Source organism: Solanum dulcamara, chromosome 3 (assembly GCF_947179165.1).
Source record: "Solanum dulcamara chromosome 3, daSolDulc1.2, whole genome shotgun sequence".
NCBI classification, from domain to species: domain Eukaryota; kingdom Viridiplantae; phylum Streptophyta; class Magnoliopsida; order Solanales; family Solanaceae; genus Solanum; species Solanum dulcamara.
Window position 1 is genome coordinate 65,562,785 of NC_077239.1, and position 19,469 is coordinate 65,582,253.

The 19,469-nt window shown below is 32.4% G+C and overlaps 2 protein-coding genes across 3 annotated transcripts; both read right to left on the bottom strand.

Annotated features, from left to right (window-relative positions):
- Positions 1-6: 6 nt before the first annotated feature.
- LOC129882710 (auxin-responsive protein IAA13-like) lies at positions 7-5,960 on the bottom strand. 2 transcript variants are annotated; one of them, XM_055957128.1, is made up of 5 exons: positions 5,275-5,960; positions 1,714-2,036; positions 1,096-1,231; positions 580-641; positions 7-479 (listed from the first exon to the last, which is right to left on the bottom strand). In XM_055957128.1, the coding sequence occupies exons 1-5, from the start codon at positions 5,637-5,639 to the stop codon at positions 436-438; spliced, it is 930 nt and encodes a 309-aa protein (XP_055813103.1). In that variant the 5' UTR covers positions 5,640-5,960; the 3' UTR covers positions 7-435. The 2 variants fall into 2 exon arrangements, with proteins under 2 accessions (XP_055813103.1, XP_055813102.1); XM_055957127.1 differs by having other exon boundaries at positions 574-641; positions 5,275-5,959.
- Positions 5,961-14,059: 8,099 nt separating this feature from the next.
- Positions 14,060-18,564, bottom strand: LOC129882711 (hypothetical protein At1g04090-like). Its single transcript, XM_055957129.1, has 2 exons — positions 18,231-18,564; positions 14,060-16,514 (listed from the first exon to the last, which is right to left on the bottom strand). The coding sequence occupies exons 1-2, from the start codon at positions 18,331-18,333 to the stop codon at positions 14,905-14,907; spliced, it is 1,713 nt and encodes a 570-aa protein (XP_055813104.1). The 5' UTR covers positions 18,334-18,564; the 3' UTR covers positions 14,060-14,904.
- Positions 18,565-19,469: the final 905 nt, after the last annotated feature.

Genomic DNA, 19,469 nt, shown 5'->3' on the forward strand with positions numbered 1-19,469 from the left:
AACATGAAGCAATGAAAGCTTGTATCAAAACCAACAAAAAAGGTTCCCAATATGAACCTTGCAAACTTTCCTTTCAACAACATTGGTGTTCATCTGTTTCAGGGAGCAGCAAGCTCATCATCATAATATTGTATAAGTGGACACATCCATGCTACACAAGGGTGAACTTCCACTGAAGATCACGTGGTGTATGACATATACAGGCATATTCTGTAATCCACCGTAAGGGATCTCCTCCCAGAGAGTGGGGTAGACCGTATGGTAAAAGAGCAAGAAAAGTGACCAACAAAAAAAAAACAATAAGGTCATATAGGACCAATTTGTTATTGAGAAACTTATTTTACCATCCAATATAATTTCCTTCTAGACTTCATCCTTCAAATGGGGGTCTTCTTTATCTTTTGAAAGTAGATTCTTTGTCTGACCTATATGGACCTAGTCTTCGGTCTTCCACCATTTCTTTCCAATGAAACTTGGAGCTGAAATTTCAACAAAGAATTTGGTCAGCATGAAGTTAAGTCAATTTTTATCTGTATGAGGTGCATGTGAATCATATATATGACTCAACCCTACATGTACCGAGTCCATTGGCATCAGATGTCCTCATGATTCGTAGTCTCTTGACTGAGCTAATAAACATCCTGAAACAACCAAGGAAACAAGTAAGACAACCATATGATAAACATAGTTATATTTTGCCAGTTTACAGCAGATGTTGTATGTTCTACAAATAAGCCAGAAAGCACAAAGGGAAACAGAAATACTAATCTCTAGGAAGCCTAAGTTGAAACCGCACCAAGCCATCCCCAACCATTTTATTAGAACATAATAAGTATTCAAACGAGCAAAAAATAAGTACAAAATAGGATACATATAGATAAGAACAAAATATTTCCCAACTCATGCTGAAAATAATCCCCTCTATTATTTATTGAGCATCTTCTCCATTCATTTTCACTATGAGAAAACAAAGGTTCAGAGATAAAGTACGATGTATCTGTTGATTTTTCGCAACACATTTTATAGACAATAATTAAGTGTATTTTAGTTGCCATTGTGCAGGAGGAGGAGCAAAGTAACAGATGCAGGACATACTCCCATGGAACATCTCCAACAAGCATCCAGTCTCCTTCTTTGTCTTCATAAGTCAGCACAAACTCAGATGATCCATCTAATAATCTTGAAGATGACGTTGTTTCTGACAGGACACCTAGCTCCTGTGCGTTTGATGCTGGCAGCAGACAAAATTGCTAACGTCAGGAACCATGGAAAATGAACCTAAATACTAGGGTAGAACTCAAAAGAATTGTTAAAAAAACAGAATTTAGCAAGAATGGCATATATGTCAGTTCCTCCCAGGTTTGATGCTGGCAGCAGACAAAATTGCTAACGTCAGGAACCATGGAAAATGAACCTAAATACTAGGGTAGAACTCAAAAGAATTGTTAAAAAAACAGAATTTAGCAAGAATGGCATATATGTCAGTTCCTCCCAGGTGTCGGGCTCTGAACATAAGGGATAGAAATCATTTCCAACATTTTTACTACAACCATGAACATTGTATCTTACAATACTCTGTAAAATTCATTCAACATGTAAAGCAACTAAAACAGTTGAGTTCATTATCCTTCCCTTATGGGATCTCAGGGGAAATATCCGTTGTAACAAGTTTTCCATTTTAAGATTAATGTACTAGGGAGAAGAACTACTCACATCTTGCACAAACAGTCGTACTGGGTCTTAAGAACATGTTGTCTAGAGTCCGTGCCAAGTTCTCATAGCTACTATGAGCATTCAGATCTACCTTCCTTCCAATTGTAACTCCATCCATATTGACCTTCACAAATAGAGAAGCCTTGACCAGCCCTTTCTCCTGTGCAAAGTTGTTGATCATGCTGCTCCCAGCATTAGTGATAGTATTTTTACTTTTGCGTTTTTCGGTTGTCACAGAAAATTCTTCTGGGGGTGGTGATTTTGTCTGGTTAACTAGGGTGTTCATCCTATAAGTTCTTATAGGAGGCCATCCAACAACCTGACTGCATTGTTGAATTTCAAGCAAAAGTTAAGTAACAAATAAAAGAAAAGAAGAAAGAAAAGTATAAATCTCAAGTATGTTTTTAGCAGTTTATTATAGTCTACTCACTAAATACATGCATTATCTACATTTATAGGGGAGAAAAAAAGGATATATTTTCCTCTAGTGTAGCAGAAATTTCAAATGTGATGACATGTGTGCATTAACAGTGATGGCATAGTTTAGTCATAAGTGGTAGGACAACATCAGTTTCAGGGGTGCCAAGTAGCAGAACAATCGAAAGAACCATACATGAAAATAATGTCAGATCTGAGATGGCCTATGGATGGCACATGTTAAAACTAAAAATTGAGAGATCACGATTAAGAGTAAGTGACTAGACACACATCCTAAGCTCCACCATTAAAATACCATCTGTCGAAGCCATATCTATACCCGGCATTTTTATTACATCACACACATTATTCGTCAAGTTTAACATAGAAGAGATACAAATTTGTCATTTAAAGGAACCATATTCATATGAACATATTAATAAGAATGTAGCATGTCTTTATGTTTTAAATAAAAGGAAGATAAATTAGAATCCTGAAGTAGCATTTTATATTTCCAGAAGATAGCCCTTTGTCTGAAATCAATATGAAATCACAAGTTTAATTAAAAGATGTATACTTGTCATATACTCATACAAGAGTAATGGAACAATACCACATTAGATTCCAAACATATAAGCCATAACAAATACTACTCCATATAGGATTTGTACATTTTACATACAATAAGTTGCCCGAAAAGGGAATCCATTATCTCCAACCCCGACTTATTAGAAGTGAAACACTTCAAGGAATAACACAACCAAAAGAATGGAACCAAATTATATAATCACACTATTCAACGATAACTAGCCATAAACCTATCAATTGGTTCCATAAAACAATAACTTATTGAGTCTGACCCTAAAGAATATTACACAAAGATGCATCTGTTTTTTTTTTTTGTTTATTTTATGAGAATGTAAGGTAATTTATTGATAAACTAGCACAAAGAATGTGCTATAATAACTGTACACAGAGATGCCAATTTTGGCAGGAAATCAATGTCACATTCCTCCTAAGGAAGTTTCATACATAATGCAGTCTCTGGCAATCATCAATCGTGCAAAGTGAAAAACAGCTCAACATCCAAAAGAGCATCCTCTCTTTTCTATGGGAAGTTGAGTTAGTTTTCTAGTGCAAATGCTCTTGAACGGTACGTAAATAAAGGATAAATCTTTTTATTTTTCTCTTTTATATTGGGTGTAGACAATCGTTCTGCCAAAGAACCGATTCATGTTGGCTTGACTAAGATTAAAATCATCCATAATACTTCCAATAGCGAAGGACCCACCTTACTTTGATGTGAACCTAATTCTCTCTCAAATTTATCATCCTGGAGATGGAAAACTCTCACAAAAGTTCATCTTATCCTAGTTCTAAAATACTATAATGGACTCATTATGCAAGAAAAGGTTGAAAAAAAGAGTTGGCTCTAAAATGAGTTATGATATGAAGAACATTATCTCCACATCAATAGCAGGGGGAGCCATATTTAATGCTCTAATAAACAGATTAAAGAGTAAGAAGAGGATAAATTGTTGTTAGTTGGCATTGCATGTGCAAAAGCCATAAAGGGATCGTGGATGTTTCCTAGTGCATAGAAGTTATGTCTATTTCCCATCTTTGACGTACCATAGATGCTTCTTAAAGTAATGGTGGAGACAGTTCGGCAAGAAGGGATATGAAAACACTGGATGCTAAAAGAAGAAACAAGTGGAAAAATGTCCTAACATATATTTATGGCTACTATTGCAAGAATAATAGAACATTTAAGGAGCTAGAGAAGTTTTTACTAAATGTCAAAAATTCTCTCTTGGAGTAACTGGTAAAGTTGCTGCCATGTGACCAGGAGGTCACGGGTTCAAGCCTTGGAAACAGCCTCTGGCAGAAATGCAAGGTAAGGCTGCGTACAACAGACCCTTGTGGTCGAGCCCTTCCCCGGACCCTGCGCATAGCGGGAGCTTAAGTGCACCGGGCTGCCCTTTTATGTTTGTTAAAACGAATTTCGTGCTATATTAGATAGTTGGCTAGATTATTTTGGGAACCCTACTGCGTACTTGTACAAACTACTTTTGTCATCATCCGCTTGGTTTGGTACGTTAACGGAATTCTCAATAAAAATGAAACTCCTCTAAATCATTGACTTTCTACACATCTGAAATACTGTTTTGTTTTATTGGTACATCCAAAATACTGCTCTTGTGTAAACAGGATGCTCGGAATTGGATTGTATCGTTAAAAGAGGCTAGACATTTTCTATCAACTAGTAAAGGGTACATTCATCACCCATTCACCATTTAAAGGAAATGAGAAGGAACACCGAAGCTACGAGAAAAACTTCTGTCCTGCAAAACTCCCAATCTTCTAGCCAGAAGTTTGCCATTGTTTGTATGAAAAAAATAAAACAAGCTATCCAGTTACTTCCCATTTCTAATTACCAGACTGCTGCCTTCTGGTTTCTAAGGGTTTTTACAAAGTAGTCTTTGACTAGAAATATCTTGCATCGTCAAGAATCCTATTAGTTAAGACCAATTCAAGTTGATATAATCATTGATCAACATGACACCCATTGCATTGTTACTATCATTTCGAATAAAAACCAGAGATGGTGTTATTTATGTGTGCTTATAAGCCCCATCTCTTTCGACTCTTTCTCCTAGAACAATGTTTTGCTACCAGTTGCTGTCAAACATTAAAAAGGATGAGTCCCCCAATTGCTCCAGCTTTGTGTCACCTCAAACAAGATTCTTCCTTTAGATGAATGGACAGATATATTCAATTATAATTAGGTCGTTTAGTTTAGTACAATATCCTACCAGGAGGAAGAATATATATTACAGAGAGATATAGAAAGGACACAGAAAAGATAAATGTTTCATCATAAAAAGAAAATGCACTTCACCATAGGTATCTGATTCCTAGAGAACCAAATGCAGAGCAAACAAATATTTTGTTCAAATCAAACAATCTTTAAAAAGGAAAATAAAATTGATACAGAGTTACATCAAAGAGTCATAGGAGAGCAATACAGAAGAAAATAAAATCCTTTTTCTTTCCTGCAAAGCATCAAACTAACACCTGATCAAAGAATCATATGGAAACATAATGACGAGGCCAAAAAGGGTAGTGACGAAATGGTGATACCTGACACTAGAACGAGGAGGAGAAATAGAATCAGCAGCTCTCTTGGTGCCACAGGAAGCATTATTAGCTTTTGCAGCAGAAGAAGAAGAACATGAAGATGATGAATTAGAACCCAAAGGAGGAAAATCTTTTTTGGGTGTCAAGATTTTTGCATATTGACCAGTTTTAGACTTGGGAAGAACAGCAGCAGCACCAAGACCAAGTCCAAGACCCAATTCAAGTTCAGAGTCATCAGGGTATGATGAAGAAGCCTCAGATGATAACAACACCATATTGTCTTCCTTGGACACAGTAGACATTGACCCATCAATTGAAACCCCATAAGGGACTCCTCCCAAGTCCATTAGACCAAGAGTGTCTTTCATCAAGAAAAGTAGTTCAAGAAAAACAGAGAAGGGTTTCTTGATTTTCAGAAGAAAAAAAAAGAACAAATGGGGAGAAAGAAGATGGTAGGTATAGGGGGTGGGGGGGGCGGGGGGAGTGTTCGAGAAGGTAAGAAAGGGTGGGGTAGCAGTTGTCTGCTTTGTGCGCTTCAGAGGATGAATATGATGATGATTTTTCTCCTAACGGTCCCCAGCGCTGCTGCTATTTTGTTGCAGGCAATAACTAACCACTCACAAATCTTGTTTTCCCAAGGATAGCATAGGAGAAAATGGAGAAAGGTCAAATTTTGCTTTCAACTTTTGACAAATTGTTCAAATTTGTTTTTAAGTAATATATACGGGTTAAATTTATTTCTTTAAAGAGTTAAACAAAAAATTCAAAAACATATCTAAATTTATTTCATTCTTAAACTATTGAGATTATGAATGTTCTACCTCAAGTATCACATAAATTTAGTTACACACCTGGATTAATTTTTGATGATGTTTGTGTATACTCTCTTTTTTGTTTAAAAATTCTGTCACGTGACACTCCATATGGAAAAATAATCTTATAGTGATAAATCTGAATAAATTAATATTAGGTTAAAATTATCACCGTATAAATTACCATCTTCTTGTCCACCATATTATTAGTCCTGGTCTCATTTTTTGTCGTGGCATCAATATTTCTGACTTGAAAAGGGAGAGTTTAGGATTTTTAAAAAATTTAATATGCAAAAATATATTTTAAAAAATTAATGTATTAGCAAATAGAATCATTATATATACTAGGTGGAGGACGCGCCTAGAAGCATTTCTAGACAAATCTGATCTAACCAACATCTAGGTGTGTTTCGTTAAACACATATAAATTGAGTTTCATAGAGGAACTATTTGCAATGTGACTTTTCCACTTGTATTATTAACCAATAATTAGCAAAACACACCTGGACGTCGACTAGATCAAATGTTTGTCTACAAACACTTCTAGATGTGCTTGGTCATAAAATCATCATTCACCTAATATATATATAATGACTATATTAGCTGATACATTTTTTAGATATATTTTTCAATTGGTTTTTTGAAATTCTAAACTCTCCCCTTTCAAATCGGATATACTGATGTCAAGGCTAAGATGAGACCATGGCTAAGAAAGTGGAAAAGATGATACTGGATGCTGCAATGGAGAATAAATTAATCTATACGGTAATAATGTTTAACCTTTCACTACCTAAATAAAATGATTAAAACCGACAGGCCAATACTGACCTTGTATGTCAGTTTATTGGCCTAAATCGATGCCAAATCGACGGACAAAGAGATATTGATTTTTGACGCATCGCTTTCGAAGAACTGACGGAGAGGGTCAAGAAATATCGAGGGTTTTCCGATCCGTCCATTGACACTCATGTCTAAAATCAAGGCCAAAATCGATCGAAAAGATCAACAGATCTTTGACCGACCCACCACGATCAATTAGTTTGATTCTAATATTTAAATGAAACTGATCAAGTTTGATTGGAATTTTTTTTAGCCAAACACCGAGAAATGAGAAATCAGTTGAGTTCGGTCATTAAAAGATACCAAAAAATTATCTATACTATATTAAAAGCATAAAGATTTCTAGAAATGTTGTTTGAATTATCTTTTCATCATCTTCCTTCAATTATTATATCATAATTTTAATGATATTAAATATTGACTATAACAAACATAATAAAAACTAAATGAAGAATTTTTTTTTTTGTTATGGTAAATTACTACACGGAGATTCTTTTTTCAACTGAAGATTTAACCTGAAAAAAAAAGTAAAAAAAAAACAATTCTCGTGGCTAGGGTCGATTTGGGTCGGTTATTGGTCAAAATCAAAATCAAACCAACTTAATCGATTTTTAAATTCTCAAAACCAAACCAATCCAATTATAATATGCATTTATCGGTTTGGTTGTTATCGGTTTTGATTTGATTTAGTTCAGTTATCCGATTATTAACCATACATAAAAATAAAAGCAATGATACATTCAAAACAAGGAAAAAGTGACAACAATCTATTCAAAATGAAAAATTGTTAGAACGACTGATTTTATAGAACTTTCAATCACTAAACCAAGCTAAACCCAAATCAGTTTATTTAATCGGTTTAGTTTAATTTTTCAATTTAGATCAATTTTTATCCAAACGGTGAACACCCCTACTCATGGCTTAGGAACCCCCCTCCCCCCCCCCCCAAAAAAAAAAGACCCAAAGAGGAAATTTTTTGTGCACTTATAACTTCTTTTAGATTTAGGAGTCTTTATTATTTTACAATATATAATTTAAATAATAAACAAAATTGTCATTTACTATTTTTTTCAAATTATTATTTAATTATCTTTATAATATTTAGTATTAGCAAGTCAACTAAAATTTTAATTTGAGAAAATAAAAAACTTCTTTAAAGTGTGTTCGGATAGAATTAGGATTTGCACCATTTGAATTTCCAGTCGTATGGGAGATGAACTATCACGTATGTACTACACATGAATATGAATATCTTCATCAACATGGAGTCTTATTTTGATTAGTTAGTGGAGTTATATCCTTTTTCAATAAAAACTCTCTTTATGTGGTGTCTATAAAAACTAAGTTAAGACTTAAGTTTCCTCAATTTGCTAACCCTAGATAATTATATTATCATTTATTCTCTTTGTGCATATATGATTTTTACCTAAACAAGTTTTTTCTTCTATTCTTATTTTGGATAAATATCATTGGAGTTTCAATTCGAGAATCATTATATGTCTAAGGATGAAATCATCCTTTTGCACTCCTTACACCATATATATTTCGAGAAGGTTTGAAACATGTGATCATAGATTTTTGTAATAGTTTGCCCATTTTTGCTAAACTATGTATAAGTGTAAATAATGAGGCCTTATCGGAATAACATTGATTATTTTTATGAACTTTAATTTTTCCTTTGATATTTATTTTATAACTTAAAATATATTATTTAGTAATACTTATATAATTTTTAAAAGTTATATATTAAATGATATGAATTACACACGTAATAATTTATTCAATTTATTTATATTTAATATAGTATAAATTATACATAATTTAACATAAGTATTATAGTAAAATTTGCATTTCATAATACTTGGATAATTATGAGAAAACCCAAGTCCAAGAAGCAAAAGGCAATTAGGAAAAGAAAGGCAAGAATGGTAAAAATGGTTAGGCTTATTTAGAGATGTTTTATGAATGAAGAAGAATTAATGAACGTAGTCACGAATTTAAACTTCAATAAAATTTTCGTACAATACTTGACAATTTATTCAGGACGAATCATAACAAAAGGGACAAATAAAAGTGGGTAGAATTGCAAACGACTACCCGACAAAGGTGTGGCCACCTAATAATATAGGCCATTCCCCAACCTAAAACAACATACCTGTAGGCCTGCATGGAGCGCCACTAACCTAAGCAACTATGTAAACGGACTCGGAGAAATTTTATGGAACTCTACGAGATAAGTTTATCCTTGAAGAATTATTTTAAATATTTTATAAAATTCTTAAATATTTATAAAAAAATTAATATATCAATTATTGTTTTTATCAAAGCTACCGTCTAAGGAATAACCAAAATTATATTCATAAATATTTATCATTTTTTTTGTTTCGTCATATTTTATTTATGATTGTAATCAGTAATAAAGTCAAATTTTTTATTAAAAAAGTTCAAAATCTCAAGAGTAGACATACAAACTAGTCGAAAGAGATTCAACATCTACTATATATATATAAATATATTAATTATATAGCCTTGGAAACAGCCTCTGGCAGAAATGCAAGGTAAGGCTGCGTACAACAGACCCTTGTGGTCGGGCCCTTCCCCGGACCCTGCACATAGCGGGAGCTTAAGTGCACCAGGCTGCCCTTATATATTAATAATGAGCCCGTTTGGATTGACTTAAAAAAGTAACTTTTATGTATGAAGTGCTTTTAGAACTTTGAAGTGCTGAAAGCTTTTTTTATAAATAAGCAGTTGAGTGTTTGGATAAAAGTGCTTATGATGTGAATTTTAGGGTTAAAAAAATAAAAAAAAAGTAGTTTGGAAATTTAGTTAAAATACAAGGGATATAAAAGTAATTTCCATGGTCAAAGAAAATGACTTTAAGCACTTTGGAAAAAAAAAGTTAGGAATCCTAACTTTTCATTTTTGACTGACTTTAAGAACTTTATGATTTAAAGTCAGCATTAGGCAAACACGTCCAAAAGCTAAAAAGGGGTTTTAAGTTGGTTTTGACCAACTTAAAGTCAATCCAAACGGGCTCAATATAATTTTTTGCCTCTAAATTCAAGATGACTCCGCCTGGATTGTAATCAATTTTATCACTTTAAAATTTATTAATACAAGAAATTATTTTATACGTATTCATGAAAAAGTACGTCTAAAGGTTGTATGAGAAATGTACTCATGGAACATGTACGGGTGTTGACTGTTCATAAAAGTCAAGAAAGGAATTAGTGTAATGCTGTTGTCTTTTGGGAAAAGGGTCAAATTTTTTTAAAAATTATATATGAAACTAAATAAAATTTTATTTCATTAATATTTTAGTTTAAAAATATCTTTGATGGCAAAAATGTAATCTATCATTAATTTTGAATCAAAATATCATTTTTCTAATAAATATATTATTATATTTTTTCTTTTAAATACATTTTTTTTCTAATAAAAATATTGCAACTCATTATTAATTTCCATATATATAGGATCATATCTTAATTTATCATTAATTTTTATTTAGATAACGATAAAATTCTTTTTCCTAATAATATATATATATATATATATATATTATTTTATTTTTAATTTTGTAATATTTTTCGAATTGAAGAAGGATATAAATTGCTAATATAAAGTCTTTTATTTTAAAGTTAAGATACAACAATCATAGTGCTATAAAACACAAAAAATTATTACGTTGCTTCAAATCATAAAATACCTTTAAAATATCGTGGGTGGAGTTATTGTTGACATCTTTTCCTACATTAACTTTAAAATCAAGAAATACACTAACAAATATTTATTCTACTCAAATTTGAAAGAGATTAAGAAATAAAAATATGTTCCATTTTATTATAAAACATTAATTATTATCTAAATAAAAATTAATGATGAGATTACTATAATCTTATATGTATAAAGTATATTATCAATTTAAAAAATATATTTGTTAATTTTATAGTATAATAGGAGTAATTGATAAAAAGCGATTAAGAAGAGACAAGACTACTTTTCACTTTATATTAATTAAATCGATTTTAAAAGGAAAAAATAAAAAAATTCTTTAAAAGTAATATTTTATTAGAAAAATAATATGCTTAAAAAGAAAAGAAACGATATGTTTATTAGGAAAATGACATTTTAATCCAAAAGTAATAATAGAGACATTTTTTATTCAAATATTAACGGATGACTTTTTGTTCAATTTCGCATAATTTAAGAATGTGTTTTACCTTTTTCGTTATGTTTTTAGATAAATGATTTTTCTTGTTTTTATATCATATTCTCATGTATCGAACTTGATTGTTCCTGATACAAAGTGTATCAGATTCTAATGTATCAAGATTTAATGATTCTGATACATCTACATTTATGTATCAGAATCTCATGTAGTAAGTTTTACAATACATCTACTTTATGTATCAGATTCTAATGTATCAAGATTTAATAATTCTGACACATTTACATTTATGTATCAAAATCTCATGTATCAAGCTTTACAACTCTTGATACATCTACTTTATGTATCAGATTATAATGTTTCAAAATTTAATGATTCTGATAGATCTACATTTATGTATCAGAATCTCATGTATCAAGCTTTACAACTTCTGATACATCTAGATAAAAAAAATTCAAAGATACAAATGGGTCATTTTTAGATTAATAAATATGATATAATATAACGTTTTTTTATATTAGAGTGAGATGAATATGAATAGTGCGACATGAATAATGTGAATTTATATAATTGATTAAAATTTGGTGAGGATTAATGAGTAATTGTTCTTGTTGTTGCGATATTATTGAGCTAATTTAGTTGTTCCATGCGTAAAACACATTCAAACTTAAATCATCAAACATTCTGGTAAGAAATACTAGGGGCGTTGAGGTCCAAAACTAGCAAGGTTTAACGTGGCTTTTACTTCCATCATGACATTTGTATTTATTAGTCTCTCCGTCTCATTTCATATGATTTGATAAGGTGTTTAAAAAAATAAGAAAAGATTTTTAAAATTTATGGTCTAAATAATTCTTAAATATTTATATGATTGTAAATTATTTTATTAAGAATAAAAAGTGAATGCTAAAACTAAATTGTTTCTAACTATGGTAAAATGACACTTTTTTGAAAACGAACTAAGGGGTTGTTTGGAACAAAAATTAATAGCGTAGAGATTAATAATGCATGGATTAGTAATGTAAGGACTATTTTTAATCAAGTGTTTGATACATTGCTTGCCGCCAAATCTTTTATTTGATTTAAAACTCTACAAAAAACTTCTTTTTCAATTATACCCTTGAATTATTATGTGATTTTCTATTTCATATAATGGGGTCAAAGTAGATAATTATCTGATAATATTATTTTTTTGTGACCTAACTAGCTAGGAGAAGAACAATTTTGTGGTCATGTTTGCTATTTTCTCACTTGAATTATTTGAAGGTAAATAATTATCATTTTAATAAATTGATCAATCACAAAACGTCTATTTTCAATTTAATAAAGATAGACCATCTACTTTTAAAATCGAAAAGACGATAAACAATAGTAAAATCGAATAAACCATCTACGTTTACACATAAAAATTGCAAGTTGTAGTTTTAATATGAAGTTAATATCTTAAAAAGTCACTCAACTTTAGAATTTATCTAGCAAAGTCGAACTTTGTTTTTTATCAATAAAATCACTCAATTAGTCCTTTGTATCAACTAAATTAATTATAAAAAAAATTGACATGACAATTTTTTTTATATTATGTAAATATGAACTCACAAATAAATAAAATTTAAAATTTTGACATGGCAAATATTTTTATATTATGTAAATAAGAACCCACAAATAAATAAAATTTGTAAGCTAATTTATTTAAATAAATTTACTAGTACAAAACTACAAATATAAAACATAAAATCAAGACAAAAATGATTAAAAGAATTTGAGGGGTAATTTTTGTCTTTAAATATTTAATTTCATAGTATTAAATCCTATATATTATTAATACCTCCAAATGAAAGGTACATACACCTATAATACCATGTAGGGTGTATTAGTTATATATAGGCTCAAAATTTCTATCAAATATAGTATTAAATAATATCATATATAACACATGAATTATTTCTCCTAATACATCCTATCAAACGACCCCTAAAACAGAAAAAATATCATATAAAATGAGATTTATTTTTAATAATAATAATAATAATAATAATATAGGAGAGTAGAGTCAGAGTACTTAATAAATCAAAAAAGAATCATTACATGTTTCGACGCCCTTTCACTTTCATGACAGTAAAATGTGAAAAAGGGTACCTTCTGTCTAGTTGACTATTGCAGATACATACAGATAGTTCTGCTCATTCACTTTTAATATATATCTTTCTATATTTAATAATAATTTGTATTTTACTTTTAATGAGTCATACAGATTTCAAAAAAAAAAAAAATCTTAAATTTCGTACTCAATCAAATACCATGAGAAATGGAAGAAGTAGACAGAATAATCAATTGAAGGTCTAATTGAGCTATAGCTTCCTTCTCAATAGTAGACAATAGCCATGACTGACTTGTTTGTTTTGTTAAGCAGAGGATACTGAATGAATGGTTTATAACGGAACTGGTCCAACTAAAAACATCAAATTCCCAAACAATTTCTTCTTACAGAGGGGACCAAATAATTCTTAATCCATTTATTTCATTCTTTACTTTAAACCTTTTAGTTGGTAAAATCAACTACTAGTAGCTGTTTTAACCTAGCATTGGTCATACCAAAAAAATAAAATAAAAATTGGATAACACTCCATTTTGCCTCATCATTAATAATGTCACTTCACCAATCCTTGAAAGATTAAGCAGAATACATAGATTTGGACTAATATTGACAATTGCTCAAGCAAGTCACTTATAGAGAGAATTACAAGTAAATATGTAAGATGAGCATTAATTGGTTAATGTAAATTGATCACTTCAAACACTTAGGTTACTGGATTAGCAAAAGAATATGTCAAATTCCGTAGTATCTTATCAGGTTGTTCGTTTGAAATTTTGATTTCGATACAAGTATTTCACCAGATCTGCCATGTGGTTAACTTATACAGGGATTGCTTTACCAGGAAAAAAAACATCTAAAAGACCAAAACAGCCTCAATATCATCTTTGTATCTTTTATTTACTTCAAAAACAAGGTTAAAATTGTGGACTTCTATTAATATACACAGTATATACAAGTGCAATGAACTAAATATTCACTGAAAAACATATACACTAAATAATCCAGTGATAATTAATCCCCGTAACACAATCCCTACATTGTTATCCCTGCATGACTTTGTTTTTGCAAACCAAATGATCATTCTCCCAAGTGTCTTACCTGTTTAGATTAGTGGGATGCATGGGAGACTGCCAATGCCAAACGTTACACTCGCCTCGCTTGCTCATACAGTAAAGAACGTCCACAAGGAGAATAAAAGATAGAGGGGATCCATCATACAGAAGTCCTTTTTTTTTTAATTTGCCATGAAGTTAGGATTTGGATCGAGGAATGTCCTCATTAAACTTTGCTTAACTCAGCAAAGGACAATCTGATGCCACAATGAAAGAGAAGCAGCACATTGTGATAGGTGCAGAATGAAATGGTGATATCAACAATCAATTTGCTTTAAGGTGAAGAATTACCATGTTCTTGATGCCCTCTTGGTTTATGAGTAGTGTGTTCTGCTTCCCTTCGGCAGATAACCAAATAATCAACATAACTCCTGCTATAGACTATGAACTCGTAGGATCCTCAATGTAGTCCACCCTCACAAATTGCTAAACTAAAGCAACAACAAAGCCCATTTTCCACTTCTTACTTCCATTACTCATGTACTTAACTTGTCATTTGAACACTCTAGACGTAGAGTAAGAGGAATCTGTACATAATGGTACAACAAGCCAATTCTGATCTACTAGCAAGAATAAGATACCCATAGACAAAGAAATGTGCTACCATCTTTCATCTCCAAACCAATTGTTCTTCTCCTTTGGCCCAGTAGGACCTTCCTCCTTAAACAGTTCCATTGGCAGCTTATCAAAAATACTCTGTACTGAATTTCGAACCATCATTGGCAAGCGATTAACAATTTTCTCAAGCTCCTTTCTTGAGTCATAAATAATGGTTGGACCCCACTCTCTCATATATTGTAACCAACATGGCTCACTCACAGCTTCATGTCTGAGATACTCTGCTGCCATAATTTCATACTGGGTACTTGAATCTATGTAGAGATCACTACGGGCAACATCATTTCTAATTCCAATCCCTAGCTTTGAGGACCCTTGAATGTAAGTTCCAGGATGAGGAAAGCTAGCATGACCACTTTTTGATGAATAAACAATAGCTTTATTTCCTGCAATGAACTCCAAATCATAAGCATCCACCCATTCACCACCACTGTGCTGAGAAAAATAGATACTCCACAACTCTCCTGTGAAATTGCTCACTCGGAGAGTGAAATGCTCCCAATCACCTACATGCTGACCAACTTTGCTAAGAGGAACATTCACTACTCCTACCTTTAGCGTAGCTGGCCCATTGAAGGGGCAAAAAATCCACATTGCAAGATCTGTGAAAGTACCACCTAACGCTGGCTTAACATGAACATAAACTTTTGCACTCTGTAAATTTCCAAACATGACAATATCCCTCCGAACATCGCTCGGCAAATCAATCCAACATTGGCCATCGTTTGTCCCACCACAAGGTAAATTGGAACCGCCATGCTCAATAGGCTTAGCAACTGAATCGCCTCTCGTATAGAGCATTGCCCCATTGTCAATGAACCATTGTACAGAAGATGGAAGATAGGACTCGTCGGGATGGAAAAACAAAGTAGGACCATAGTGCCTAATGCTTGCATGAATCTGATCAAGGTTTGGCATTGCTTGTAGACTCGTATCGAAGTTCTTTAGGCATGCGATGTTTAGCTCTTGCCCTGTGCTCCAATAACTACTGCAGAAAAAGGTACCAACTGAAATACCTTTGCCATGCATTCCTCTATGCCGTGGTCTTACGCTCCAAATTGCCAGTACTTCTGAAAGCACAGAGCTGGTTTTGAGTATCAAGCGGTAAGTTTCACATTCATCAGTGAGGTCAGCTCGAACACATTTAACTTCCCCTAACTCAGGTCTAACAGGCTTAGTAGTCGTAATGAACCCCAGGGCTTTATAACCTTCAGGTGGTTGAGGTAACCAGAAGTAACCGGATCGATCGAAATTTTCTTCAGTTCCATCATTAGAACTCCAGACTAACGTGTAATCAAGGGGACTCTGAAGCGCAGGCAAACAAGGATCTCCACTGCAATGATCTCCTGCCTCAGGTTTAGCCACTTCCCGAGCAACAAGCACAAACCCTCGTAGAGGCTTGTTGTTAGATTGGCAGTAGTGGCCAAGGCTGAAAAATCCATCAGGCACCCCCCTTGGCTTATAAAAGCTAACACCCTGTTTCCGATCTTGTGACAGATTACAACCCCAGACAAAGTCAAACTTGCTGATTTTATGAACCTCCAATTCCCCTAGTTTAATTGTTCCACTAGCGAATCCTGTACCAGAACATTCTAAGACAGTGGAAAAAAGAGGAAAAAAAGAAAACTAGCATTAGAGGTGTTATTCTCTTAATTATTGTTTTCAAGAAAGGAATTAATATAGGTTTGCATGCAATCTGCTAACATTCTAACAGTTTATTGGGGTACGGTGCTGATTCGACAACCCATAAACAGACACATCACGTCAAATGACTGAGAAAACTAATGCACGTCCAAGAACCTAGACAATCTTCTCCAAGGAAAAGAAGGTAATTGAATAACAAAATTTTACATTCACCCCCCAAGAGTCATTTGATCATAATGAAAACTTAGAAGCTGAACGAGTAACTCATTTGAGACATGAAATAACTAGCTTTGGTCTCAAATAACAACAAAGAATTCTAAACTATCCAATACAAACTTATCCCAACTCTTGAGAATTTCATTTAGTGGATTCAACTTGAAAATTGTGACTTCCAAGTTTCGTGATAACGGATCCAGCAAATTGCCAAATCAGACTACTAAGTTATTTTAAATCTTCTTCGTATGGCAAAACACAACTTAGATAAGAATGAAAGTACAACATAGAGAACGCGGAAGAGAGGAAAATTGAAGAGAAACTTAATCAGTTGAACAACAAATTGTCAGGAAACAACCTCCTGCTTTAATATATGGAAGTTAATCATGAAGGAAACTAAGGTAAATCTTGAAACCAGTATTACATAAGATTTTACTGATCAAAAAAAGTATGTGGAACTTTCAGAAAGTATTCATATTTCAGAAACTTGTGCTAATTTCATTTTCTTGTAGAACAAATTAACATCTGGAACTTGTGCCTATCAATCAAAAAAAACTACAGCAGCATCTTCCCAGACTAGTGTACTTCATTAACTACTCTAGGTATTGAAATTTGTAGAGACTAAGAGTCCTTGTAAGAAGGGGCAAATAGAACTAAAAGCATGAAAGAGTGGCAAAAGAGAAACTACCAGTTAAGAATGTTTCACACCCAATAACATGCTTGGAAACCACAACAACGATTAGAAAATCTTTTCCTTGCAGTGCTAAAAGAATCAGCCGTGCAAAGCAGTAGCATACATTCTTCTCTCTTTTTTTAGAAATACTCATTTTAAAATTGATCACTGTCAGTCACCAAACCACATTAGAAATGAGAAACTGGTGGAATACTGAACCTATTAGTTCAATCTAAGATAAACTGACAAAGGACCCTAACATAGTCACGGTATTTGGATGAAAAATATTGCAAACATGCCACTATAAGCCCCATTGCGATGGATGTGTATTTTCCAGTTTTACTGGAGACATAGAAGCATTTCAATGTCAATCAGACATTGAGCAAAAAATGAGACACCCTAAGCAGTAGTGGTGGAGTAAGAAAAAGTAAACACATGAAGAAGTCATAAAAAATAATTTTAACCATGTATAAACAAGGAAATTTTCCATGGAAGGGGTTTAACCTTGGACCCTTACTAGCTCTGCCCCTGCTCAGCAGTTATGAATAAAAAGATATTATTTTCAATGCAAGGGCAAGGCTAGGCACAATACTATAGAAAAGAATGGCAACAGATACAAACCTCACTTGTTAAATCTAATCATCCAAGTGACATTGGCAACAAAAAATGATATTGAGGGGCAGTTAATTGAGTGATTAAAGTGACAATTTGACAACACAATTCAAATAATGACAAAGATCAACAGAAAAAATAATAATAAAGAAAACAATTCGCATACCTTGAGGCCATTGAGGGATGGGTTCTGGGAGAAGAAACCTATCAGGTTCTCGGTAAGAGAGATCTGAAATTTTGCTCCAGCGGAAGCATATGCATCCAAACATTTTCTTCTCAACTCAATTTCGAAAGGGAAAACTAAGATTTAGCATCTCTATAAGAATAAGAATATCCAATTGTTTGTTCTTTCTGGGAATCAATTCTTGCGTGTTTTCGTAGAATGTGTTGTGGGAAAAATTGTGGACGATGAATGACGACGTCAACTGTTGTTTTCGGCTCATCTCCAACATTCGTTTATTTTCATTTTTTTGTTTTTACCTAAGTCCTGATTAAAATCAAATTCTGCATTATGGGGTCTATGGAGATCAACTTCTTAACGTGATTGGACACAACGTGATGGAGCAAATTTCTACCTTTTCCATAGGTGACAAAAAGTAATTCAACAAAAAAAAATTATTGTACATGTAATATATCAATATTGTATAAATAGTCATGCAATATATCGACATATATATATATATATATATATATATATATATATATATATATGCATTATTTATACAATACATATATATTATATAAATAGATTATATAATGTATCAATATTGTATAAGTGTGTATGAACGTGTATTTATTACATATAGTGTATGTATCGATATTGTACAATAAAAATGGCTGCTTTTATATAATGTACAATAAAAAAAGTCATTAGAAGTATATACTGACTATACACTATACATTGTCAAAAGTCATAGAAAGTATACACTAACTATACAATTTAATACACTGACTATATAGTTTAAATATACATGAGGTATACACTGACTACACATAAAGTATACATTGACAAATTCAATCTCGATCAACTCAAAATCACCTCCAAATAGTTACTATGATCCTCTCGATGTTTCGACTCTTTTGATATATAATTTGCTCTTGAAATGTGAATGCTAATCCGATGGTGATTCAGTTTTGGCCAAAAGAGTCTATAAATATTGTTTAGTCTCAGTTTTTCATAAAGTCACCTCAGTTGATCTTGTAGATCTTGATATGATCGATTTCGATGTTATTCTTGGTATGGATTGGATTCATGCATGTTATGCTTCTATTGATTTTAGAACTCATATGGTTAAGTTTCAGTCTCCTAATAAGTCAATCCTAGAATGGAAAGGTAGTAATTCCGTGTTTAAAGGTCAATTCATCTCGTGCCTTAAATCTCAGAAAATAATTTTTAAAGGATGCA

Coding starts and splice junctions, on each gene's coding strand:
- LOC129882710 (XM_055957127.1), bottom strand. CDS start 5,639: ATGAAAGACACTCTTGGTCTAATGGACTTGGGAGGAGTCCCTTATGGG. Junction 642..1,095: donor GTTGGAGATGTTCCATGGGA/GTATGTCCTGCA, acceptor TGGTTGTTTCAG/GATGTTTATTAGCTCAGTCA. Junction 480..573: donor TGCCAATGGACTCGGTACAT/GTAGGGTTGAGT, acceptor TTGAAATTTCAG/CTCCAAGTTTCATTGGAAAG.
- LOC129882711 (XM_055957129.1), bottom strand. CDS start 18,333: ATGTTTGGATGCATATGCTTCCGCTGGAGCAAAATTTCAGATCTCTCT. Junction 16,515..18,230: donor CATCCCTCAATGGCCTCAAG/GTATGCGAATTG, acceptor CCACTGTCTTAG/AATGTTCTGGTACAGGATTC.